At 56.9% G+C, this 25,859-nt stretch overlaps 2 protein-coding genes across 5 annotated transcripts in view; both read left to right on the top strand.

Annotated features, from left to right (window-relative positions):
* PPP3CC (protein phosphatase 3 catalytic subunit gamma) overlaps nucleotides 1–16,402 on the top strand; it is a 37,840-nt gene extending 21,438 nt beyond the window's left edge. Inside the window, exons 4-15 of one of the 4 annotated variants that reach the window (XM_054804594.1) lie at nucleotides 537–648; nucleotides 2,679–2,824; nucleotides 3,005–3,144; nucleotides 3,717–3,794; nucleotides 3,893–3,987; nucleotides 4,664–4,789; nucleotides 5,739–5,816; nucleotides 6,644–6,670; nucleotides 7,582–7,663; nucleotides 8,159–8,256; nucleotides 10,956–10,985; nucleotides 12,335–16,402. In XM_054804594.1, coding sequence (XP_054660569.1) covers nucleotides 537–648; nucleotides 2,679–2,824; nucleotides 3,005–3,144; nucleotides 3,717–3,794; nucleotides 3,893–3,987; nucleotides 4,664–4,789; nucleotides 5,739–5,816; nucleotides 6,644–6,670; nucleotides 7,582–7,663; nucleotides 8,159–8,256; nucleotides 10,956–10,985; nucleotides 12,335–12,513 — 1,191 coding nt within the window. In that variant the 3' untranslated portion in view covers nucleotides 12,514–16,402. The remainder of the gene's footprint in view (nucleotides 1–536; nucleotides 649–2,678; nucleotides 2,825–3,004; nucleotides 3,145–3,716; nucleotides 3,795–3,892; nucleotides 3,988–4,663; nucleotides 4,790–5,738; nucleotides 5,817–6,643; nucleotides 6,671–7,581; nucleotides 7,664–8,158; nucleotides 8,257–10,955; nucleotides 10,986–12,334) is intronic. The other 3 variants (XM_054804595.1, XM_054804596.1, XM_054804597.1) reach the window with 3 other exon arrangements.
* A 2,241-nt stretch (nucleotides 16,403–18,643) lies between these two features.
* On the top strand, nucleotides 18,644–25,737 carry SORBS3 (sorbin and SH3 domain containing 3). Its single transcript, XM_054804731.1, is given in 21 exon segments — nucleotides 18,644–18,674; nucleotides 18,677–18,817; nucleotides 18,820–18,959; nucleotides 20,299–20,433; nucleotides 20,547–20,652; nucleotides 20,745–20,968; nucleotides 21,039–21,102; nucleotides 21,173–21,311; nucleotides 21,412–21,505; nucleotides 21,608–21,649; nucleotides 21,774–21,860; nucleotides 22,317–22,372; nucleotides 23,338–23,462; nucleotides 23,547–23,626; nucleotides 23,715–23,761; nucleotides 23,932–24,046; nucleotides 24,127–24,252; nucleotides 24,357–24,788; nucleotides 24,896–24,975; nucleotides 25,062–25,168; nucleotides 25,255–25,737. Coding segments are annotated over 21 exon segments (2,433 nt in total). The 3' UTR covers nucleotides 25,317–25,737.
* The last annotated feature ends 122 nt before the right edge of the window (nucleotides 25,738–25,859 follow it).

The following is a 25,859-nucleotide window of genomic DNA, read 5'->3' as shown; positions in this document are numbered from 1 at the left end:
CTGTAGTGTAAGCAGAAAAACAGAGGGCGGGGGAGGAAGACAGTGGGGAAGATCAAGTTTAATTTTTCTGATGTTTAATGCACTTGATAAAATTGTCTGTCAAGATGGCTGTCTGTTATGCTTGATGGTCTCTGGTTTCGATTGCAGTGGGACATCTGGAGCGCACATCTCGCTGCGCAGCTGGTTTTGCTTTGCTGCTCTGAAAATGGGTGCTTTTTGCTTTGGTTTCTGCTGGAAGGGAGAAAAAAAACCTGCCCCCACCCAGCCCAGAGCTGGTTTCAGTTGAATGCGATCTCATTTGTCACTTCTCCAACTCAGGCCTAATATAGAGAAATGCTCAGTGTGGCTTTCCCCCACTGGTGAAGTTGGCCAAGATAAGATCTACTGCCGATTATGGAGCTGGGTTTCTATCAGGGTTCTACTTTGAATTCAGCTTGTTGGGTGTCTTCCCAGAAACACTTAGTGAAGTCTACGGATGATTAGTGCCCTATAAAAGGTTTTTATTACATGCCATCTCCTCCTTTCCTTTCTTGCAGTGCGTGCTGTATTTATGGAGTTTAAAGATAAATCATCCCAAAACATTGTTCCTCCTTCGAGGGAACCACGAGTGCAGGCACCTCACAGAATACTTCACCTTTAAGCAGGAATGTAAGTATCAGCAGTATAAGGATTTAAATCTATTAATGTGTTGTGACCAGGTGTGGGTCTTAATTTTTGTACCTGCCACGAGCGGCATCAGTTAGCTCTGGAGCTGTAAAAACCCATCGTCTTTTTTTTTCCTGCGTACATAGCTCTTCTCCTCTTTCAGCTCCTGCTGAAAAAACAAACCAACCCAAATATACAAGTCCTGTAAAGTACTGAGTGCACGTTGATCTGGCCTTCTGGTTACAAAGAATGAGCATGGATGGAAGAAACGCGAACGCATCTTCCCTGTCTCGCTGATGAGCCAGTTGCACGCACCCCCCTTCCCTGACTTTCAGGCCCAGCAACGTATAATTACTGCCAAATGACTTTCAGCTCCAGATTGTGCAGCTGGGATCAGTGATTACAATTGGAAGCAAATAAAGGATTTGTTCCTCAGTGTTTGCACTAGGGAGAATCATTACCTTTAAGATCATTTTAGTTGAGTTAAAGATAGTTTCATGCAGCATTTACATATTTTTAAACCAGCAATGATGAAAGGTCGGGGAATGACCCCTCTCCCCTGAGGATGACAGCGATTCCTCCAAGCAATAAAAAAGGTATACGTCAACAACGTGCAGCTCTTTATTAGGGAATAGTTGCTCAAGAACCCGAGCTCAAGAAATAGTTAGGGACAAGGCACAAGTCCAATCTTTACCCCTTCAGCTTTGGATGCTGCTGGACAGAGTAAGGCTGATAGGTACCGAGATAATGACATCTGTTTACTCAGAAATGCGTTGGAAAACACCAGCCAGCTCTCTGCTGGATACTGTAGTGATCAGATGGTGGTAGATGAGCTCCTGTTGAGCTGGGCTGAATTTGAACCAGAAAGCCAGAGGTGATGGTTTTTTATTCCCCCCCCCCTTGGAAAACAGAAAATGCTACCTTTCCACTTCCTGTATCATAGCATGCAGCTGAAAAATCCTGTTAGTATCTCTGAAATAAAGCTGGAGGAAAGGCAAACTTTCCATTCATGCACTTTTTTGCTTTAGACAGAGACTTGTTTTATAGCAGTAATGAGGCTTTCTTAAAGATCTGGCTATGTTAGCATATCGCTGCCCTGCGAAGGGGCTGCAGATGCAAGAAGACATGCGCTCGACATGCGGCGATCTCTGCTCCTGCTCTCCATTCTAACGTGAAGTGTCGAGAGAGATTTCTGAACGTACTTGGAGGCTCGCTGTAAAAGCTAAGCTGCTTTCAGAAGGGCCTTGGTATCTCTGCTTAGTGTATTGAAACATCCTCTTCACCTCTGTTAAGGTGAGGCATCCAGCGGAGATAGTGATCACTTGTAGCCCTGAAAGATCCCGTGTGAAGATCCATTTAACTGCAGGCATCTTGGTCAAATTCTGACTCAAAGCACCCGTGTCCAGCTGAAAAGGCAATTCCTATCTGAAACGATTGTGTAATATTGCTGTGCCAAATTAAACAGCTGCTGCATTTCCCGGTGTATAATCTGCCTAGCAGCTGAGGCGGGTAAGATTCTTTGAGTCTAGAGGTGCAGCAGGAATGTAGGAAAGTGGTGGGGTGGATTTATTAGCATCCCAAGTTTTCTATTACTGTGGCAAACTCCTGACCTCTTTGCCATGTTAATCTTAGTGCAGGTGTTCTAGAAAAGAACACGAAGAGGAGATTAATGTTCTTGACCATGTCCAGATTACTGTGAAGCCTTTCTATTGTCATGTCCAACAAGCATTTTGTAAGTCAGCATTTTCAGTAATACACAGGTGCAAAGTTCGACTTGGTGGGCCATACACATAGCTTCCATATCACCTTAGGAGTTAGGTTCCTTGAACTTATTTATCAGCACTTTGGCTGATCAAAGCTGTGCTTAATGCTTCTTATATCATGTAGATTTGGATGCATGAATGACTCCCTCTTAAAAAAAACAGATTAAAAAAAAAACTAAAAAAAGCTCTGCTTTCAGCCTGAGCAGCCTTTGTTGTGTAAATGAATTCAATTCTTCCCTCTCTTCCTCCCCCTGCTCTCCATCTTTCCAGGTCGAATCAAGTATTCGGAGCGAGTGTATGATGCGTGTATGGATACATTTGACTGTCTTCCTCTTGCTGCCCTCTTAAACCAGCAATTTCTGTGTGTTCACGGAGGACTGTCTCCAGAAATCACGTGTCTAGATGACATTAGGAAAGTAAGTAATCTCCGTGGTCCTTTCACGTAGCTTACAATTAGCGGTGTGGTTAATGGCTTGGTTGACGCCTGCATGGAGTTCCAGATTGAGGCTCCTGTGCTCTGTATGTCCACACCGTAGGTGTGCATGTGCTGCTGCAGTTTTCACCAGCATTGTCCTGATTTTGGGTACGTTTTTCAGTTAGACAGGTTTAAGGAGCCTCCAGCGTTTGGTCCAATGTGTGACCTGCTCTGGTCCGATCCATCAGAGGATTACGGCAATGAGAAAACGCTGGAGCATTTCGCCCACAACACTGTCCGAGGCTGCTCCTATTTCTACAGGTAAGTGGTGTTTTAAGGGACTCTGATGGACTAAAGCTTTTTGTCTCCCTTTATACGAAGGTGTATGGGGAGATAAATTGCTATTCAAATCACTCTGTGGAACTTTACAACGTACCTGGCTCTGGAATAGCCTTCAGTTGGCTCTAATGCACAAAATCTTGTTTGTTTTCTCCTCCTATAATATTGAGCTCTCTTTGGATATGTTGCTCAATGAAATTGTGGTATCTGACAGCAGAGATGGTTCTTTTAGCTGGCAAGGTGCCTTCTGAGAGGTTTTCAGGCATTGGACAGTACAAGGAGCTCTAGGAAATAATCTTTTCCTGTCTGAAAGAGAGGCATTTGTGCTGACAGACCTGTAGCCAGGCTGATAGGGAGGATTTGGCACCAGGGGTCTGTTTAACAGAATGCTTTGCAATTAATTTTTGAATGATGTAATACATACTGGCCTTGTTTGGGGATGCTGGCCACAAACTGAATGGATGCTGCAAGTGGCTGGTTCCTGAAACCAAGACCACGCTGCTGTCTGTTCTCCTGTGCCACATGCTAACGTATACTCGCTTTTTGTTTTCCAGTTATCCTGCAGTTTGTGAATTTTTGCAGAACAATAGTTTGTTATCTGTAATCCGAGCTCACGAAGCCCAGGACGCTGGGTAAGTGCTGCAGCCTGGTAGTAGCTGAGCTGGTTCCGTCTGCATTACGTGCTATCCTTAGCAAGCCCAGTGTGTTTAACACTTGACCTGTTTTTCAGGTACCGAATGTACAGGAAGAGCCAAACAACAGGCTTTCCGTCATTAATCACAATCTTCTCTGCACCAAATTACCTAGATGTCTATAACAACAAGGGTAAGGCCGGCAAGGCCAGCGCTCTGCTGCTGTTCTGATGCCAGTACTGTCCTTGTGCGCTTCGGAAATCCCTCTCCATCTTCCCTCGCCTTGCCCACTCTGCCCTCTCCTCTAGTCGCATTCTTGTGCGTGAAATGAAAAAGAGCTTTATATGTTAAACTGACGGCAGCTGGGGAGCTGGAAGTGGCTGGGTTCTCTGACTCGAAGACTTAATGTATTACTGTGGCAATTAGCTGTCAAGTTATAAAGCCTAGAATAATGCTTTCATTTCCAGCCACATGACAGTTGATGAATGCTGCCATAAAAGAGAAGCTGCTAGTATAGGCAAGCTTTTAACTTCCCTCTGCCCCTAAAACCGTACGAGTATGATGGGGAACTTTCCTCAACTGTGGGGTTTTTTTACCCCTCGCTTTGGCTCTGTGTTCATCGCTTCTAATTTGCATAAATTTTAACAGCTTTGTTAAATTGACCTTGGCTATTATGATAAGTTTTTGTGAAACAACGTAATGGGTAAACTGAAAAATATTGCTCAAACCTTCTCGTTTTGGAGGGCTGGTAGTTTGATTCTGCATTGAGTGCAACCTCGTGTTGATAATGAAGTTTCATTAGCGCAGGTACAGCTCCCAGAAGTTGACGGCGCCTACGGACACGCGTTGTCTTTCCTTTTCTCTCCTAGCTGCTGTACTGAAATACGAAAACAATGTCATGAACATCAGGCAGTTCAACTGTTCCCCTCATCCGTACTGGCTTCCAAACTTCATGGATGTCTTCACATGGTCTTTGCCTTTTGTAGGGGAAAAGGGTAAGAGATATTTGGATTTCTGCTTCGAGTTGCCCAGCAACTGATCGTAGTACCCTTAGAGTTAGAAACCTGTCCCGTGGGCTATAAATGTGTTGGGAGAGTGTTGTAACTCTTTAATATCAGATAGCACTGGAAAGTAGTTCAAGGAGATTTGCATATTACTGGGTAAAGTTCATGTGAAATAATTGTTGATACCTGTTTTAGAAAGCTTTTATCAATAAAACGATCCCTTCTTGCTGTTTCTGCATTGCTGATGGAGCCGATCTTGGGTGGTGTAGCCCCACCTCAGAATTTGGAGACATTTCTCTTGCTTTGGGTTTGCAGCAGAGGAATGAAAATCTCCTCTTGGCTTGTGGCCCACCAAAAAGGAAGCATTCACTTCAATTTAAAGGCTTATTTCATTCTGAAGGAGGTGAGGCAGCTTAAAATATGACCAAGACGTTGTCTCAATCTCTCAGCAAAAGGGTTTTTACATCTCCTGATGAGTTTAAATTCCACTCCAGCATTGTATGTTTGGAGCATGACTTAAAGGTCTGAAGTCCTAAAGCTTTTCTGACTTTGAGGAATCAAAGGTTGAATTCCCCCCCTCCAAGATTTGATGTTCTTGGAGCCAGGTGGCCTGTTGTGAGGGTCGGGGTGGGGAGGTGGGACCTTCAGCGAGCCCAGGCTGTTCTGCAGGAATGTTGGCACCCTGCTCCTCACGTCTGTTTCATCTGTGATGTGCTTGGACCGCATCCACCTCCTCGGCAGAAGGTGTAAAGTATGTCGTCTGCTCTGGGTACTGCTGCGAGGTACCAGCAGTGTGCAGCTAAAAGTGTCTTTGGGTTTCCACTTCCAGAGTACAAATGACCTTGAAATCGTTTGCTTGTCCAGTTCGTCCTCCAAATACCTCTGTCTGCCAAGCGTGCGCACCAGGCCGCTCTAATCTTCCTGTCTGTGCTTCTTACAGTCACAGAAATGCTCGTTAACATCCTCAACATATGCTCCGATGATGAGTTGATTTCAGATGGTGATGAGACATTGGAAGGTAAAAAAACGCTGTTACAACCGAGCTGGTAACAGTGGGGGGGTGAAGGTGGGGAAGGTGTGTGATGCCAGCTCAAGAGTCATCAGCGCTTGATTTATAGCTGGATGCCCAGCCAGGGTCTTCAGTTCCTTTTTGGCCAACCCTTGTGCAGTTCTGGGTAGGAAACTTGGTTGGTTTGGGTTTTTTTCACCCTTTTGCGATTCAGTCACAGAAAAACTAAATTACATTCACTGCGACAGACGCTTCTTGCCAGCTACTCTGGAGAATGATTTCCTGCTCCTTACAGAGACTGCTTCCCAAGTGGTTATTTTTTCCCCCAATTCAGAATTTTCTGCACCAAAATATCTACCCGATCTTCTCATCTGTTGCAGTGAACTCCTCTGTAAAGTGGCTTCTTGTGTCACCCCCAGAAAAGTAGAATGCGGTTTTTGGCCCTGGTTTTAAGCTTTGCATGAAAGGGGCAGAACAGTTGCTGAGCTGATCTGCAGTTTGTATATGGGGGGGGATCGCCTGAGAGCGAGGGGTGACCCAGAGGAAGCTGAGGCGCAGACGTGGGGCTGTGAGCATGCGGGGGGGGCCGGGGGAGCTGCCTGTACCGATCCGTGTCAGGTGGAGGACAGTCAGTCCCGCCGAGAAGCAGAACACTGTTGTGGTACAACAAGGTGCCACTGCTTCGGTCAACAGGTTGAGACTTTAACCCGCTTCTCCCATTGCATTTCGTTTTTGGTTTGGTTTTTTTTTTTCTTTCTCCCTCCCATGAAAATTAAATTTGTTTCTTCTATCTCTGTCTTCATCTACTTGTTTCTTGGTGTCTCCTCTCCCTGAAGATCACTACATTTCAAGCTATCAGAAAGGTACCCAGCTAGAATTTGCTACAAGCTTAATTTTCACTGCCTGTGCCACCAGATTCCTTGGAGTGGATTTGAATAGCTGACTAGTTGGGCAGTCTCTTCATCCCCTTTCAGTTTTAACATAAGCGCCGTGTGTTTTTTAACCCTTCTGCGTTCCTCCAGGAACTTGAGAAACGGGGTCACGTTTCTATCTGACTTCTGAATGCAGCCACTTAGTGCATGGCTGAGCCATCGGTGCATGTTAGACCTCCGGTTTGGCTTGTACTGTCCTAATGTGTAGTTGGGCCATGTGAGGAATCTCAGCTGAGAGGAGATGTATTTGTTACCTCTTTTACTTTGATTTTTTGTTTGTTTTCAGTTACCCTCCATGCTTTTCTCTCATGTTCGGTCTGTATAGCGGAAGGGGAGTTCACATATCTCACTTTGTGTTTGTATGGGGTCAAAGCAGAGTTGCAAGGCTCCGGCCAGCCGTTCACTGTGCGCGTTGGATGCCAAAGCTGATGCTTGCGTGACACTCCTCCCCGCGGCGAGCACAGCCCCGGCGTTCTGCGGTGTTCATCAGCAGTCAGATTCGTCAATGTTCTGCCTTGCAAAACTGTGTCTACATGGCTGAGTCATTTGTGTTACATCCTGTGTAGTGTGATCAAACCCGGTGAGCTTCGAACAAGACCTATCCGATCCGTTTCCTTTGGTGGTTCTACTCTCTTTAGACCTTTAAGTCCGTGTGTCATCTCGTTGGTGTTGCCCTTCTCACCGCCATCCTCTCAGCACTGTTCTCTCGAGAGTGTAACTGTGAATCTGTAAACCATGATTTCTTTTCCTGGAGTCAGGCAGGTGCTTCATATTGACATTACCTGTGCCTGGAAAGCAGGAAGCCTTAAACATGCGGGTATTTTGTTTTTTCTCTCCCTAAGGTGGGACAACAGTCCGTAAAGAGATCATCAGGAATAAGATTAGAGCCATTGGGAAGATGGCACGTGTCTTCTCGGTTCTTCGGTAAGGAAGCAGCTTGTGATTTGGGGTCTGAGTTTCGTATGAGGTCTGGGTAATGGGGGACATGGGTCAGAGTGCACCAGGCAGGCAGAGTCCTGCTGGGGAAAAATCTGAAGAGACTCTCGCTTCTGAGCGGATGGCAAAGGCTCGAGGTGGTGCTTTCTGTGCGGTGGTGCCTGGCGGTCTGACTCTCAAAAACCTCCTTCTCAAGCACCGGCACCTTTGCCAGCAGAAATGCCGCTGATTAGGTATATTTAGCCCTTTCAGGATGCATTTGCTGTGCTGTAGCTCTGATGCGTCGTGGCTGAGCAAGCAGAGGTCCTGTATTTACGAGGCAGGGTTGTGCTCGGTGCCCAGCAGATCAGACACGCGCTGCCTGTGGTCAGCACAGGGCAGACCTCAGTTTTCACGCCGCTCACCGCTAAACGATCTTGCGTGGACTTAACCGAGCGTTGCGTTAATCTCTCGGTAACTGGTTGCGTTGCCTCTTATTTGCAGAGAGGAGAGCGAGAGCGTGCTGACTCTCAAAGGCCTGACTCCCACAGGTACACTGCCCCTGGGAGTGCTCTCAGGGGGGAGGCAGACCCTACAGACTGGTGAGTACGAACCATCCTCCTCCCTGCAACACTGCACACCCTCTGCGGTTCTGTACCTGGCCCTTAAACCGTTCGATCAGTTCCCGTAGGCGTATCGCAGGGTGCCAGGGGACCTGAGAGATGGTTCAGGCCCACGGGGAGGAAGGATTCAGAAATAGGAAAAAGCAGAAATGTAGGTGGGGATGTGGAGAGCCTTCCAAGACGTCCCTGCGTACCCTCGAGGAGGGGAACGCGAGGAAAAAAAAGACAACAAACAGCACCCTGCCTAACACGTGTATTGCTTTATTGTATGTTTCTGCGACAATTTTTATCATTTATTTCCCTTCTAACGCTGCACGATAAGCACCCTCTGCTTCACCTATCTGCTGCTGTTGTGTGATAGCATATATATGAATGTAATGGTAAACACGCCTGCTTGTTTGTCCTTCGTTAAACGAAACCCCTCCCATTTTGACCCTATGAAATCGTGAACCCCAAACAGAGGAAGCTGAGATTTAGTTGAAGCAAGGAGATTCTTCCAGGCCTGTATGTTTCGTATTAAGACTTCTCTCGGCCCCCTGCTTTTGATCTGGTTTTGGAGGTTTCTCTTCTGCGCTTGCTGGCAAATTCTTTGCTCCCTCCCTCAGCAGCCAACTGGTCTGTCTTATTAGTGTGCCGAGAGCAGGCCTGGCCGGCGATCTGCGTGCTTGAAACTTGCAGGGCAGGGGAGATTGGCTGATGGTCAGGGAATGAGTTATCATAGTAACATGTGTCCCCGGAGGGAATCCTGTAATCTAGTGTTTTAATCCTTTCCTGCCGCCAGCCTTTGAATGCTGGCATCTCACCAGCCTGCTTTTCCCCTTCCTATCAGCGCTGGGTAATTTCCTGCAGGCTCCGAAGAGAGGGCTTGTTCTGGGATTGCCTTGCCTTGATTAAATAGTTCACGAGTGAGAAACGTGTAAATATTGCTGCCCGCTCCGGGGAGTGGGGAGGATGCGGTATTGCTCCCAAACTCATGGGTTTCTCTGCCTGCAGAGGAGTATGGCTTTTTTTTTTTTTTTTCTTTCCTTTTTTTATAGCAACCATAATGGTTTGTGTCGCCCCAGTTCTGCTGCAGGCATGGGAACAGAGCCTGAGTGGGAAGGCGGCTGTTACAGCTCGGCTCGAGCAACCGGCTCGCTTGTGGTGCCACAGCTTTGCCCCTGTAGCTGACAGCACAGGGAGCGGGGTCATGCTGCAACGCTCTCCTGCACCTTCCCCTCCCGCGGGGTCCTCTAAGGGGCTACCAGGCAGCTTCCCCCCAGTAAGAAGGCGAGATTTGTGCATCTCCCCAGGACAGGACAAACAAGCTGAACCTCACCTGACTCTTCCTGCTGCCTCCTCCCGCAGCCGCAGGCTTCCCACCCTTTGCTGCTCCCGGCGCCCCATGCTCCCCGCAGCAGCACCCCGCTTTTCTTTTCATGCCCTTGTCGCGCTCCTTTCCCCACCGCGCCTCCTTCTCTCGCCCCTTCCCGCTTGCGCAGGTCCCTTCGCGCCGTCTGCTCGCAGCAGCATCCTGGTGACGGTGCAGGCGCTCCTTCGGCAGCCGTGCTGGGAGCCTGCCCGCTCAAGGCGGGAGAGGAGGGGGCTGCCCCCCTTTTGTGGCACCTCTGCACCCCAAAAAGAGGAGACATAGGGCTGCCCCTTCCCTCCCTGAGCCTCCTGCCAACCTTTCACAGCACAGCTTAGCAGAATTGGCTTGAGTAAAGTCACTGAGTCTGGAGCAAAGATGTTCAGCCACAGCTCCCATTCTTTCTCCGTGGCCTCTCATGGACCATTGTATTGTGTCCAAAGCAAAAAAAAAAAAAAAAAAAAAAGTGGTGTTTTGAGGCGAAAAGTTGGGGGATCTGTTCAAGGGAAGTGCCTCCTCCCAGATGTTGAGGCAGGGACTACCAAAACTTGGACAGCTGCTGCAGCAGATTTAGGAAGGGGGACGTTGCTTGGCTTTATGGTGCCTTGTTGCTTGGTAACGCTTTTAGGAGGTGGAGTTGAAGCCAAACTGGATTTAAAGCATCAGCCTCTATGGTTTTGGGTGGGGGGGTTATTATAATTCAAGGCGTTGGTAGCGGAGCAGCCTGGTATCTGCTGCTGCCTGCCCTCCCCTGGAGAACGAACTGCCCTTCTCTTCCCCACTGCTCCAGAATGTCATCACGTCCCTTGGGGTCACTTCCCTTACATGGCTCTGGTTGATAGGGCTTTGCTCTAGGGTGGATTCCACATAATTTACCTTCTGAAGGTGGCCAGGCTGCCCTAGAGCCCCCAAACTGGGACTGTATATGCAGGTGGAGACCCACGGCTTAGTCCGAGACTATCACCATCCTTGCAGTGGGATGCCTGCACCCCCGAGCCCTCCAGAGCATGCAGCAGAAAGCCATCTCTCTGCTTCTCTGTTTCTTCCATCGGATTTATCTGTGCGATGAGTCCAGCAAACGTGAGGAAAGGAGACTCCCCCGTGTCAGTGCTCAGCAGACGCTAAACCCGAGGGAGTCCCCTTTCAGCCTTCCTCTCAAGCTCCTGTCACCTTTTTTTTTCCCTCTTGCCAGTTGGTTTTGATTATGGTCGTCTCCACTGGGGCTGGGAGGCTGTGGGCTCTGCGTTCGCAGCGATGATGTTAGATCACTCACTGTCACTCTTTTTTTTCTGTCTTCATTTTTGCATGCCACTGTTCTTCTGTATTGCAGCCACAGTAGAAGCGGTAGAGGCACGGGAAGGTATGGCTAGAATCCGGCGAGAGACTCAAATCATCTCTGTGTGTGCGTGCGCTAATTTTAAAGAGCTTTATCAGCCTTATGGAAGCTTTTTACTCTTGCATCACCAGAACTGGGGGAGGATGGGCCCCTGCTGGGAAGCAAAAAATACCCAGTGTGCTGGTTCAAGTCTATTTTAGCCTTAATGAGGCTATTGCTTAGTGCAATACCTTTGTTCCGAGAGCACCCTGCCTCCGGAGCGGTTTGTGCTCTGGTGTCTCAAGACTATGCTGTTGGGGTCCTGCAATCTGATCTCGGATGCCTTGTGGCTGAGTTCAACCCTTGGATTAACTCGATCGGGTGAAGGCTGCCAGCACGTTTGGTCAAAATCATCTAGGAAATAGCGGATTGCGCGTCTCTGATGGAATCCTTGCCTTCCCCGCAGGTGGGCTGAGGTGGTCCCAGTGTGGAGGAGTGGTTTTTCTCCCCGTAGTTCGTGTGGAAATGACATACTCGTGAGGTTACTGTCTGGGGAGGTTTTCTCCTCGATAGCTCCATTCAGCTACTGATGAATGGGGCCATACCTCTGTGTAGAGAACTTTTTGATTATCAAGGGAAGTTTGTTTGTAACACAGCCAAGTCCTTGTAAAAAGATTTGGCACAACCCCTTTTTTTTTTTTTCCTTAAATTATCTGTAATACAAAGAAGTTAAACATTTGGTCCGTATCATCACTGCAAGGGTGATGTCCTCAGCCTCGTAGTGATGAAACAGAGATACGCCTGCCCTTGGTGGGATTTCATCACTCCTGAGACTGCCTGTGCGTCTCCTGGTCATGCAAGAAGCCTCGTGTTTGTGATCCGAGGACTAGCTGTTTCCCTCTCCTGGTGTTGCAGTGTGTGGTTTGTGTTGGAGTTAAAACCTTGTGGTGGTGTCTTCCTTGTGTTGTTTTGGTTTTGCCTTTTTTGTTCGTGGTTTGTTTTGGGTTTTTTTAGCATCCTGTTTTTCACCTTTGAAAGTTTCCTCAGATTTCACTGTTTGGGGACATGGAGCACTTGTCTGGTCTTCAAGTTCCCGCTAATAAATTGTATTAAAAGAGAAACCATTAGGGAGCAGAGCGAGTCGCTGCGGGTCTGGATCCTTGACTTTGCTGCTGTGACCTAGCGCAGTTCAACTTCCCAGCCGCGCTGTGGTACCCGCATGAGCTGGCGATGCCAAAAATCACCTATGGACCCATCTCGCGGTTCCCGTAGCCAGACACGTGCTTTCTGTTGCCCTGACTCTGTCCTGTACGTGTCTGGCGTGTGCTAAAGGGCTCCTACCGGGGAATCCGCAGCTCAGACTAACTCTTTTATCTCGGCCCTTCTCTCCGCAGCCATTCGTGGGTTTTCGCCGCAGCACAAGATCCGCAGCTTCGAAGAAGCCAGGGGGCTGGATCGCATTAACGAACGCATGCCGCCACGCAAAGATTCAATGCACTCAGACGGGCCGGTGAACTTGGTAACCTCAACAAACTCTGCGGACAAGAATGGCACAGGGAAGAAAGCCCAGTAACGGTCCGGGCACCCAATCTGCACCACTAAAGGATCCAAAACTTAATGAATTTTATTTATTTATTATTGGGGTGGGGTGGGGGCAGGGGAGAAACCAACTTCACCTGGAGGCACGTTCATAATCCAGTTTGCATCCATTCTGTAAGAAAGGTGACCATTTTGTAATTTTTTTATTTATGTTCAATATATAAAAAGTCCATCTTTTTTTAATTTAGAAACCAATCTAACTGCTAGTGCATATATGAAGTGTTGTGCTGTACAGCTGACCTCCTCCACGAGAGGCAAACCTCTGTGGGGGGATTAAAAGAAACAAAAAACAGTCCCAGGCAACTTGGGTCGTTGACTTTGGTACAATTCTAAGTTAGCCTGTGCTTTCAAAAGCAGGTCCTTTCGTTGAAGATAGGGTTGGTTTGGTTTTTCTTTTCACAACTGTCTTCTTCCCAGAGTTTGCTGTTGTTTTCTTCAACTTCTTGCCTACCTGCATCTGCTGCTTTAGCAACCAGTTCTGTGGAAGGCGTGGTGCAACTGGCTGGGATCCGTCCCTCTTCAAAGGTGACATTCAAAAATATTCAGGAATAGCTCTAAAGGACTCCGGTGTGTTATACCAATCACAGCACCTTTTCCTTCAGTAATTCAATTTTATTCCAGTGGAGCCCCAAGCAAAAAAGTAACCTTTTTGTGAGAAGGGGAAGGCAGGCGGGAGAAGCGCTGCCCCTTGTTGCAGCTTTTCCCAAATCTTCGGTCGTTTGGACTCGGCGCAGCCAGAGTTTGTCAGCTGAGGCTGCCCGTGCAGCAGAAATCCCTCTGGGAATCCCTCTGACTCAGAGCAGAGGAATTATCTCCGGTCTCTAGTGATCGGCAGGTCTTTGGGAAATCTGCACCGCCTGAATTTTAAAGGAAAAAAGGGGGCGATTTATTACCTGTGGGCAGAAAGACCCCCCCCGCAACCACCACCGCATACTGCAGAGCCCGCGGCGTGCTCCCCTGCGCCCGGCTCTCGAATCGGCCCTTGCTGATCAGTGTGTGAGCGGTGGGCGTGCGAGCTGCTCTCCCCTAAGCCAGCATGCATCTTTTTGGGGGGGGGGTCTTTCACCTGCTTGGGCTTACCCCTTGTTAGCCAGCGGCTATTCCTCCGACTCCAAAGGAGCCATGGGCACATCGGCCTTTCCTGGCAGCCGGAGGGGGTTCGCCAGCTTGTGGTAAAGATTTGGGGAAGGACGGTTTGACGGTGCTGCTCGTTTTCTATAGAGACGTGGCTTTGTTGGCCAGTGGCAAGGCGGCTTTGGTAAAAAAGCCGCTGGTTTGGGAAGCGTATCCCTCCCTCGGCCGCAGGGGAGGGAGGATGGTTTTACGGTAGGTTGGCAGGTAGAAGAACAGAGTGGATCTGGGCAGAAATTTTGGAAGGGTGTTTGTGCAGAGCTGGCGAGACAGGAGGGTTTCGAGAGGACGCCCTCTTTGTGGTGTCAGGGGTTTTGAAGCTTGGATCTGTTAAGCAGAGCCTCGTTCTTTCTCTTAAACTTTGACCTGAAGTGAGTATTGAAAAAGAATTTTGTGAGGTTCCCGTTCGGTCGCTTCCCTTCCCCACTTGTCGTTTGAGCCGCGTCCTCTTCTGCCTGCGATTGCACAGAGTCAGAGCAGCAGCTTTCAGAAGCAAATCCCTTGCCAGATTTCACTTCTTTTCCCACTTAACCGTCTATTATGCTTTTTCCAAGCAAGGGCAGCAGGTGAGCGGGCTTAGCCTCTAATAAGGGATATTTGCCAGCCCCTTCTCTGGATCTTGCTGTCTTCCCTTTGTGCTCCGGCCCTAAGCTGCCATTCCAGCGACAGAGGAAAACAGCAACTTTGCAGGAAGCTTTCAAATTGTCTTATAATCATGTGTCACTTAATTTCATGCCAGCTATTTAGGAAACCATATCTGTGAGCAGACCACTGGGTTTTCACAAGAGACTTTTGAGTCGCATGCCTCCACTTTTTTTTTTCTTTTTTTTCTTTTTTTTTTTTTTTCCACACGCCCACTGCTTTGCAAAAAGTGCGAGATGTTTTGAGCAAGCTTCTCTAACCCCATATGAGGCGTGGGGCCAATTGCCTTTGTCTGTGAGTATTTCTTCTGTTTTTTAACGGCATCTTTTTCTGAAACACAGTGAGCCGATGTGTGGTATCTTCCTCTGAGAGCGCAAAACCGTGCAAAGGTGCTGCCCGTGCATGTTCGGGCATGTTGTTCTGACCCAGGCTGGGATCTCAACCCAAGCAGCAGTTTTAGTCGGGAGCTTTGGGATGGGTGCGGGGTGGGGGGGGGGATGCTCGTGCCCCGAGCCCTGCAGCCTGCACGTGGGGGCTCAGCGGGGACCGTCCCTTTGCGGAGGGGAATTTGCTTTGCTCGTGGTTTGTCCCCCAACCTTCTTCTCGTGCTCCGGCATTGCCAGCTCCATGCCCCCCCCCAACCTATCTGACCCTTGTGGTTCGTGGTTTGCTGCCCTTGCAAAGCACGCGGGGGGGGGGGGCTGACGACGTTGCGAGGAGCTGTGACGCCCCCCCTGTCCCTGGAGCCGGGTGTTGCCGAAAACATCCCTGAGGCTGGTGGGGCCGCAGCTTCGCAGCATCCCGGCCCAGGAGGGGCTGGTGCCTGTCAAGGCAGGCAGTTAATGGCTGGATTTGGCCCCCCCCCCCCGCACAGGGAGCCCTGCCCGGGAGCCGTATGGCAGCCGGCACGTATGGATGCCATACTGCCAGGCGAAGCGCAGGCTCCCGTTGCTGTAGCAACGCCGGTGCTGGTCCCCCCTTCCCTTGACACGAGTTCCCGAGGGGGTGAGGAGCAGCGATGGGGAGCGTGGGTGCTAATTACCCCCTCGATTGATTAACACTCATCTGCGTAACCCTCTCCCTGCTGGCATCCCGGCAGGAGCTGCGGGGAAGGCAGAGCTTTCCCCTGCCCCAGCGCCGAGCCGGGTTACCCCATCCCCTCTCCGCCAGCTTTTGGGGAAGAGGGCGATGAAGACCTCGGCCGGCAGCCGCTGGCGAGGTCCCTCGCTCATCCCGGCGGAGCACCCTGCCCCGATCCCCACCGCGGCAAAATAAAAAATGCCAGAAATACGCAGATTTTGCCCCCCCTTTCCTCCTCCTTCCCCCTTCCCCTGCAAAGCCAGCGCCTCGGAGCTACGCACCTCTCGAGACCCCTCATCTCAGAGCTCCCGCCTGTCCCTTTCCCTCCCCGGCTGTCGCCCGGAGTTTGGCAACCAGGACTCCGGGAACGCAAGCCAAGGAGCACGACCGGCCTCGGGGGAAAGCCCAGCTGCCTCCTCCGCAGGCTGGCCTCGCAGCCTGGGTTTTTTTTTTGCATGTTATAGCAAGGTGCATGTAACAAGGAGGGGAGTCAGCAATGGGTCGGGTGGTGGGTTGAGTTCAAACTTTTTTTTTTTTCCTCTTTTTTTTTTCTTTTCTTTTTTTCTTTTTTTTTTTTTTTTTTGGCGTTAGGAGAACCTCTTGCTGCCCATGCCAGCCTGGGAGCCTGTCACGGCGCCCGGGCACAGATCTGACCTAGGTAGGTGCGGTGGCAGGGATGCACGGAGGCCCACCGGCCTCTGCCAGGGAGGACCTGAAGCCCCACGGGACGTGTGCTGGGTGCAGTGATGGTGATTTTAGGGTTCTCGATGCTGAAGGATCATACGCCCGTTGCCTGGAGACTGCCTCCTTTTATTTTTTTTTCTTGCTCTTTTTTTTTTAGTTATGTTTAAAGGAGAAAAAAAAATGGTGAAAATGTTATTTATTGGCAGAAATTATTTAATATAATTTCTTTTTTTTTGTGAACAAGGAATGAATTTGTTAGAACTGTCTTAATGTAAATTGGAAGTCATCTTTAAGAAAAAAAAAAAAGTTAAAAATTGACACAGTCACTTGGCTCCGCTGTGGTTTATTTTGGGGTGCAGCAGGGTGCCTGGCTTTTGGGAAGGAATTGTGGGGAGAAAGGTTTTAGGGTCTGTTTTACAGCCGCTGCCTCGCTCGGGGCCCCTCTCCAGGGCCGGGGCAGCGCCGAGACGGCGTCTCCCAACCTCCCCGGCATGTCGGCACTTGCGAAGCCGCTCCCGGTCGCTTTTGTTGGAGAGCTCTCGGCTCCCTCTCCTCACCCTCCATCCTTCCCCGCCGCTGGCTGAGCAAATAACCCTCCTCCCGCTGCCTTCCTGGGTGCCAGGAGGAAGAGGATGGTATTTGTCTGCTCTTGTTTCACCCCCCCGGCTCCTTCCTCGTCCCTCTTGCAGGATGCCCCCTCCGTGCCACGGGCTTGCAGGGCTTTGGCTAGTAGCCCCGGTGTTCGTGGTGGCCAGGCTCCATCCCGCTGGGTTACAGCTCTGCAGCTGGCCTGGGTCCCCCAGCCTGCGCCCTGGCTCCAGCATCGCCCGCTCCATCCTCGGCCGGGAAATTGGGGTGCCCTGGCCCCCAGCTGTGGCTGCCACATCTGGCTTGTCCCCTGCAGTGCCTTTCCCTGGCGCTGCTTGGGTCAACATCTCGCTGTTGAATTTTAGCTCGCCATGTGCAATCCGTTTGCCCTCCCCAGTCCTCAGCTGCCAGAAGTGGCCCAGGGTATGACCGGGGAAGGGATGCTCCGGCTCTCCCACCCCTTTTCCTGGGTGTTCCCACCAAACGGGGGGGAGCCACCAGCAACCTGCCTCTCCCCCGGCATCACCGCCCAGCCCCGGCTTCCCGGACCCCCGGCGTGGGCAGGACACGGCACCAGTCTCGGCATCGAGGGGCTCCGGCAGCTGCTCACGGCAGAGACCATCGCCCAGCCGGGCCGTGCGCTCCCGGCTGGCATCGCTGCGCCGAGCAAACAGGAAACACTCGCCCTTTGTTAATCCTGTCCCTGGCTGCGCGATAAATATTTATCTGTGAGCGGAGGCTGGTGCTGGGAGCCGGGCGGAGGGAGGCAGGGCCGGCTCGGAGACTGCTCGCCCAGCGAGGGGACGGTGCATGGGGCTGCGGAGGTGAGTCGGGTCCCTGCTGGGGGGAGCTGCCCCCCAAGGGTGGGCTGCAACGGCGTGGGGTGGCCGAGACCCCGCTGCCTGTGGGAGGGGATTGTGGTGGGCGCTGTGACCTCCAGAGACATCGCTCAGCACGAGGTGGGACCGTCACCCTCTTGTTGAGCAGGGGATGGGCTGTGGGGTCCCTTCGCAGGGTTTAACCCTTTCCTCGGGTGCCCGTGGCTCTGTCCCCGGCCCTGCTGACCTCTCTGCCCTCGTCTCCCTGAGTTTCCCCAGCAGGACCGGCTCCTGTCCCCAAACAGTTTCCTCCCTGCCGTGTCCCCACCTTGCACCGGTGCACAGGACAAGCTGCCCCGTCCCCATGGCTGTTGGACGGGAGCTGCGTCCTCCAGGGTTGTGGCATTGGGGAGCACACCCGCTCCTGTCCCCTTTGTCCCCTGGGTGCAGCATCGCAGCCGGGCAGCGCTCGTGCCATCGGCCCCTTCATCCCCGGCAGCAGCTTCTGGCAGGGGACGGGTGGCTTGGCGTGGACCGAGGGGTGGCTGGTGGTCGGCAGCGAAGCCGCCATCCTCCCACGTGAGATCCCATGGAGGCCTGAGCTCACGTGGGAGCACGCGGGATAGAGGAAGGGCCGGGGCTGCCCCGTTTCGGGGCTGTCAGCAGTTTTGGGGAGCGGCGAGCAGGAAGCGGCTGGCGGGTGAGCACGGCAGAGGCTGGGGCACGGGCACTGCCCGAGGGGATGAGGTGGGCAATGGGGTGCAAAGCCGGGCACGGAGGTGTTAAACGGGGGTCCTGGGGGATGGAGGGTCACCGGTGGGAAAGCAGGCGGCAGCGGGGACAGGGACTCCGCTTCCAGCATGCCCCCCCCGTGCCGAGGCTTGGCAGGCTACGGGAGCACGGAGCCCCGCTCCCCACCTCCGCCGGGCGCTTCCCTCCCCATCCTCTCCCCAAAACCCCTCCAAGTCCCTGGCTCCATCCCAGCGCGGGGGGGGTGGGGGGGTGGTGGCTGCTGGTGGGGGGCCGGCGACACCGGGCTCGCCCCATTTCGTAAGCGGGGGGCCGGGTGCACGGGAACGCGTGCGCGGGGCGTGGGATGAGTTCAGCCTCTTGGCTCTTCTCCCTGGATCCCGTCCCTGGAAATGTCACTGGAAACTCTGAATGGGCCGGCCCCGCTCCAGAGCGGGGAGCGCTGGGGGGGCGAGCGCGCCCCAGGGGGGCCGGGGCACGCGGGTACCCGCCGGCGGGGAGAACGGCGGCTGCTGGCCCGGCCGGGGGATGCTGCTGGGGGGCTCTTGCTGCCGGTTGCTGGCAGCGCTCTGAGGCCCCCGCTCTCCTTCCCCCGGCAAAGTTTGCGCCGTGCATTTTTCTTCCCTGCTGCTCGCAGCTCCGTCCCGTTCGCTGTGGGGCTCCCCGAGCCCCCGGCCCCCCCGAGGCCAGCGCTGCCTGGGGGCCCCCGGCCGGCACCACCCAGGAGGTAAGAGCTGGATGGGGGGCTGGTGAGGAGGGGGTGACCGACGGGGACCTGCTCCCCAGGGGTCCAGGCTTTGGGGGACAGTCTGTAGGAGCAGGATGGGGCTGAGCCCCATGGGGCTGCGGGGGGGGGGGCACTGCGCTGGGGAGTGGCAGTGGCTGGGGTGCCCTGGCGGGGTGGGAATCTGCACCCCGCTTTCTGTGCCCTGGAGCAAGTCATTCCCGGTGCCTCAGTTTCCTCGTGGCATTAATAACCGTTAATTACAGCCTCGCGGGCTGCAGAGCCTCTGGCAGTCTCGGGAGCCGGGGGGTCCCCAGCCCGCTCTGCCCCACGTGTGGCACACGGGGCACCGTGCCGGGCTACCAGCCCCCCTGTTCGAGGGGGGGGGGGGTCTGCGCCGGGCTGGGCTCAGCACGTCTCCCGCGGCATCCGCGAGTCCCACGGGCGATGCCGGTGACCCGGTGGGCACGAGCAAGGACACGGGTGTCCCCCAAAGGTTCCCAGGGCTGCTCTCGCCCCTGGAACCGTCCCACATCTCCCCGCAATGGTGTCGGGAGCCGTGACGGGGGGTCCCGTCCCCCACGGCTGCCCCCCGCCCCATGCCGCGGCCTTGGCACGGCGATGCAGCGGTGAGTCACGACGCGTTGCCCTCCCGGTGGGGTGGTGCTGGGCCCGGCCGCGCGTTCCCGCCGCCTCTCCCCTCCTTCCCTTCTCCCTTCCCTGTTTGCGCTGCAGGGCGGGGAAATACTTCTGCCTTTTCGTGTTTCTCGGCCCCGGCAAAGCTCAGCCCTGGCAGCTCTCCCGGCGTGGCACTGCCCGACGCCGCTGCCGCCACATGCCCGGGCGGGAGGGCACCGGCACCAGCCACATCCCACCGCGCCGCATCGGGATGCCGGGAGAATGGGCAAGGCGACCGGGCCATTGCCCCAGCCCACCCCGGGGGTGTTTTCTCCCCAAAGAGCCCTGGGGTGGGGGGGGGGGCAGGGGGGGTGCCTGGATCCATCTGTGTTGCAGAGCCGGGGCAGGGAGAGGGGCCGGGTGGTCCGCATCCAGCCGCAGTGGGGCTGAGGCACGCAGAGCACGCGGGGGAGCCGTGCCAGGGCTGTTTGTGGCTGGGAACAGCCCCTTTCCCCAGCACCGCGAGGCTCCCCGGGCTGGGGATGGTGCCACGGTGGTCGTCACCCCACCACGGTGCCTCAGAGCACCAGGGGACGGACCCTGGCAGCGGGAATGGGGCCGGGATGACGCTCCCCCAGAGCCCCCAGCCCTTCGGCAAAGCCCGGTGAGGTGAAGCCGCCGGAGGGGACGGGACCCGCCGTGAGCGCAGCCGCTTTCCCTGCAGGGCACGGGCAGCCCCGGGGCACCGTCCCGGCACCCCACGGCCATGGCGGGCCAGCTCCTGCCCCCCGACGCTGGCCGGGCTCTGGGCGTGGAGGACGTGTCCCCCTTCCACCCACCGCAGTGCACGGCGACGCGGGTGAGTGGGGCTGGGGGGCTGCTGCATGTCGGGGGGATTTGGGGAGCCGCTCCGTCTCCATCCCTTCGCCACCGCCACGTCGCCCCCGCGCCAGCCCCCTCCTTGTGCCGCAGGTGCCCGTCATCCGCCACCGCGGCTCCAACACACTGAATTTTGACTTCCACGACCCAGCAACCCACAGCGTGGCCGAGCGCGGCTGGGCAGCCCCCAGGAGCTCAGGTACCTGCCCCGAGCATCCCTGGGGACATCCCCGTGGGCTCCCCCGAGTGATGCTCCCCCAAGGAGCTCACCCTCACCCGCCTCGTGCCCAGGGAACGAGTGGTACCAGACCTGGCCGGCCAAGGAGGCAAAGGCACCCAGCACCCCGGTGCCCACCGGCACCATGCCCGGCCCCGGTGCCACCTCCGCCTGCCCCCGGCCACCGGGCTGGTCGGCCACCTGGACCAAGGACAGCAAGCGGCGGGAGAGGCGCTGGGTGAAGTACGACGGCATCGGGCCGGTGGATGAGACAGGGATGCCCATCGCCTCGCGCTCGGTGAGTCGGGGCCATGGGCCTGGGGTTCCCCCCCTTGTCACCCCCTCACCGTCCCGCCGTGTCCCCGCAGAGCGTCGACCAGCCCCGCGACTGGTACCGCAGCATGTTCCGGCAGATCCACCGCAAGCTGCCAGGTGAGTCCCGGTGCTGCAGCACGGCACGGCACAGCACGGCACCCGCTCACCTCCTCCTCCATCCCTGCAGAGCCGGACTGGGACGCCCATCACTGCCCCACGGGTAAGCTCGGCCCCTCGCCCACTGCAGTGCCTCCGTCCCCCCCAGAGCCATGGAGGAAAGGGCTGTCACCGGCCAAGCCCCCCAGCATGTCCAACGGGCTGGACTGGTGAGTGCGGCACAGGGCGGCACCTAAATGGTGCCGGGGACCCGTCCCCGCGTGGGGGGCCGGGGGCTGCTGGGGCTGAGCTCCTCCTGGCTCCCCACAGGACCAGCTGGGGTGACACCGGTGCCACCGCGGAGCCCGGTAGCATTTTTGACTACGAACCGGGGAAATCCTCTGTGGTGGAGCAGCCGCGGCAGGTAGGCAGGCCCAGCACCCCCGGCCCCCCCAGCCCCATCACGGAGGGCTGCTGACGGGTGCTGCGACAGGCGTACACGTAACCAGCCCCTTGCCCTTTCCAGCTCCCGGCAGCGGTGCCACCAGCGCGGGCTCCGTCCATCGAGGTAAGCTGCCGATGGCAGGCGGGGGGCCGGGGGTGGCAGCGGGGGTCCCGGTGCCCGTGCCGCTGGGATGCAGGGCGATGGCAATGCCAGCCTCGCCGGCCGCAGCCCCATCCTGCCCGCGCAGGTGCTGCTGGAGCGGGAGCTGGAGCAGCTCGGGGAGGAGCTGGACAAGGACATGAGGGCCATGGAGACGCGCCGGCTCCCCTGCCAGGTACCCCGGCCCCTGCCCACGCCAGCGCGGGGCCGTCCTGCTGCCCCTCGTCCCTCCCTGGGACCGGGTCACACCGAAGGGACACGCAGGGCTGATGGCGTGTACGTGCAGCTGCGTGCACATCCAGCTGCGTGCACATCCAGCTGCGTGCACGGCTTTTGAACGTGTGCGTGGCAAGATGCACGCACGGCTGGATGCAGGCACGGCTGGATGCAGGCACGGCCGGGTACATGCATGGTTGGACGCGTGGAGCCGTGGCCGTGGCCCACCCGGCGTGGCCGTGGCTTTGGCCGTGACCGTGGCCATGGGACGCTAGGACCCTGCCTCGCCGCGCCGTCCGTCCGGCGGTTATTGGCTCTGCACAGCCAGGCGCTGGACTCCCTCGCTTCCCGCGGAGACTCAGCCTCTTGGATGATTAATTTTTCTTTCCCACCCCCTCCCGCTCCTCTCCGGCAGAGCTCGGCGGCTGCTCCCACCACTCGCTCCCCTGCTCCGGCCTCCCCGGCGGCTCGGTGAGTAGAGCCGGCTGCTCCCCAGACGCTGGAACCCCAAATCACGCTGCCCCGGGCCCCACTCAAGGCGGGGGGCAGCAGCGGGATGGGGCCCTACACCGGGGCGGGGAGGTGCGGGGGGGGGGGCAGGCGGGACCGTCCCTCCAGCGTCCCAGCTCCCGTGGCGGGGTGGGGGTCCCCACGCATTCCCCACGGACCCCCCAGGGAGCCCTCCGTGGCTCCGCTGGCCGCCTCGCCCCCACCACACCCCACCACGGGTGGGGGGACCCCGGCGCCGGGCCGGCTGCCCGGTGGGTGGGACGGAGCCAGACCGGGACTGACCCTTTCCCCCGTCCGGCCCGTGCGGGGACGGCGTGTCCCAGGGTTTGGCTCAGCCCCAGGGGAGGTGACGGCGGTCGTATCCCCACGTCCCCGCTGCCACCGGCATGGGGAAGGGGACACCTGCGCCGGTGAGTGCCATCGCACCGAGCGATGGGGTGGGCACCCCAGGGCATCCCCACAGCCCCGTGCCCTGCCCCGGCAGCGGGAGGAAAACAAACAAGTGCTCCGCTTCTTGTAGGACCTACCCAAACCCTCCCAGGGGTGTGCACGGGGGCTGGGGGGCTGGCTGTCGCCCTGCCTGACCCCCTCCTCCGGGCTGTGGGGGAATTTGGGCTCTTTAAGCACCCCCGGGAGCGGGGTTATCCATTAGCCAGGCGGCCCTCCCAGCGCTCGCCTGCTCCGTGCTTCCTGCTCGGCGGCAGCCAGGGACGTGCTGCCAGCACCGCCGGCAAACTTTGGACCCGTCCTGCCCGGCTGCCTCCAGGACGAGACCCCGGGGGGACCCAGCGGTCCTGGTGCTGGGGGACCCAGGGGTCCCGGCCCCAGAGGGCAGTGGGGTCAGGAGCGGGGAGGGCAGGGGGGTGCATGGCAGTGGGGCTGGACATGGGGCTCAGCCCCTGCCCTGAGCCGCCCTCACCCCGCAGGAGCCCCCCGTCACCCCGCCAGCTGCAGAGCCCCCCCGCCGCCCGCCGCCTGCCCGCCAGCCCCAGCATGGAGCGGGGTGGCCTGGGGCTGGCCAGCGACCGGAGCCGTGCAGCCCCCGGCAGAGGTGAGCCCCCCCCGAGCCGTGCCGTGCCATGGGGCACCCCGTGCTCCATGGCCCCACCGCCCAGTGACCCCTTACTCTTTGCAGACACCCTCAGGCCAGGGACCCTCCCCAGCCTGTCCGACATGGGGGACCCCACGGAGGCCGTCAGGAGGGAGGAGAAGAAGGTGAGGCCGGGATGGTGCCGTCCCATGTGGGATGGGGGATGGCCAGGACGGGGGCGGTCCCCGCGTAACCGCTCTTCTCTCTCCTCAGATGAAAGCCGCTCGCCTCAAGTTTGACTTCCAAGCTGAGTCACCCAAGTAAGTCACGGCGCTGCCGGGGGTCCCCGCTGTGCCCCCGCAGTCCCCAGGGTGGTGGATGTGGACCAGGGAGCCCTGGGATGTGGGGTGGCCATGCTGGCCGGGCTGGGGACGGGTCGGTGTCCGCTGGGACTGGCACAAGCGGTGTCCCTGAGCGCTGCTGCTTGCAGGGAGCTGACGCTGCAGAAGGGGGACATCGTCTACATCCATAAGGAGGTGGACAGGAACTGGCTGGAGGGCGAACACCACGGTCGTGTGGGCATCTTCCCCTCCAACTACGTGGAGGTGAGCCCAGGGGATGGAGAGGAGGCGGCCGGGCTTGGAGAGCCCGGTGCTGACTGTCACCCATGTCCGCCCCCCCACAGATCCTGCCCCCCACAGAGGTGCCCAAGCCCATCAAGGCACCCACCATCCAGGTGCTGGAGTACGGCGAGGCCCTGGCGCTCTACAACTTCCGAGGGGAGCTGCCCGTCGAGCTCTCCTTCCGCAAGGTACCGCCGTGCTACGCCGTGCCGTGCCGTGCCGTGCTGTGCCGTGCCGTGCCGTGCCGTGCCACGCCATGCCGTGCTAACCCATCCTCTTGTCCCATCACCAGGGCGAGCGGGTCTGCCTGGTGCGGCGGGTGGACGAGAACTGGTACGAGGGGCGCATCTCCGGCACCAGCCGTCAGGGCATCTTCCCCGCCACCTACGTGCAGCTGCTGAAGGAGCCACGGGTGAAAGCCACTGCCGAGGACTTCCCACCCTCGCCTGCCTCCGCCAGCCCTCGTCCCCCGGCTGGCTCCCCGTCCCTGCAGCGCTCACCCGGTCCCCGGGGACCCCCACTTTCCACCGGCTCCCCCCGGGCGGCGGAGCGAGGTCCCGGCGAGGCTAGTGGGCGCCCGTCCTCACCCCGCCACCTCGGCTTCGCCTTCCCCCCCTCCCCAAAGCTGCCCCATGCCGGTGCCCCTCGCCCCTCGCTGGCCCCCGCTGGCCCCCCCCACCCTGCGGCCACCCATCCCCAGGAGCCCTGCCGCCCAGCCTGGCAGGTGAGAGACCCCCTGCTGCAGCCCCCAGCCCCTGCCATCGTGCCCCGGCATCACCGGGGATGTGGGTGCTGCCCTGTAACGCTGCACCCATCCTTTCCCTTTGGCAGAGTGCAGCCCCAGGGGCACCCACCAGCACCCACCCCGAGCCCACCCCATCCTACAACGGCTCTGAAATCCAGTGGACCCCGTAAGTAGGGCCGGGAGCGGCACCGTGGCATGGTGTCCCCACGCGGGACCCGTGGCAGCATGGGCTCTGGCCACGCTGTCTTGCAGGTACCGGGCACTGTACCAGTACCGTCCCCAAAACGCTGACGAGCTGGAGCTGCTGGAGGGGGACCGGGTGGACGTCATGCAGCAGTGCGACGATGGCTGGTTCGTGGGTGCGTGGCTGCCGGGATGGGGACAGGGACGGGGATGGGATGCCACCGCAGCCCCTCACTGCATCACTTTGCCTTTCCCCCCCTAGGCGTGTCCAGGAGGACACAGAAATTTGGCACTTTCCCTGGCAATTACGTGGCGCCGGTGTGACCTGCGGTGCAGAGAAGAGGAGCCCGGCGGGCGGTGTGGGGCCGGAGACTCCCCGACATCCCGCCTCGGCCACCCTGCATCCCCGCTGCCTCCCCTCTGTGTCCCCCCCCGGGGACGAAGTGCCTCCAGCTCCCTCCCGCCCCTATGGGGCTGCCTCTAACAGGGACCATTCCCCCCTGCGCGGGGGGGTCTCCCCCACCTCAGTGCCTTAATCCAGCCCTTCCTCACCACTGCCTGGTGCCTTATCACCCGCTGTGCCCGTGGCCGTACCTCTCCCTCCCTCTCCAGCCGGTGCTGGGGACGCCTGGCCGGTGCCGGGCCTGACTGTGACGGCTGTGACCCGAGATGCCGGTCCGGGACCGTGCCATGCGCGGGAGATGCGTTTGCTTCTTGTCCATCATTAAAGCTCAGCTCAGCCCGAGCCAAGGCTCAGCCTGGTGGTGCTGGGATGGGAGGGAGCTGGTGGGACGATGCCCACGGGGAGACGTGGGGCGGTGGGGCTGCACGTTAGGGCTGTGGTGGCCCCTGTGGGGTTGTCATGCT

This window comes from Grus americana, chromosome 26 (genome assembly GCF_028858705.1).
Source record: "Grus americana isolate bGruAme1 chromosome 26, bGruAme1.mat, whole genome shotgun sequence".
In the NCBI taxonomy this organism is placed as follows: Eukaryota; Metazoa; Chordata; class Aves; order Gruiformes; family Gruidae; genus Grus; species Grus americana.
The sequence above is the reverse complement of the archived record's forward strand: the minus strand, read 5'-3'. Positions and strand labels throughout refer to the sequence as shown.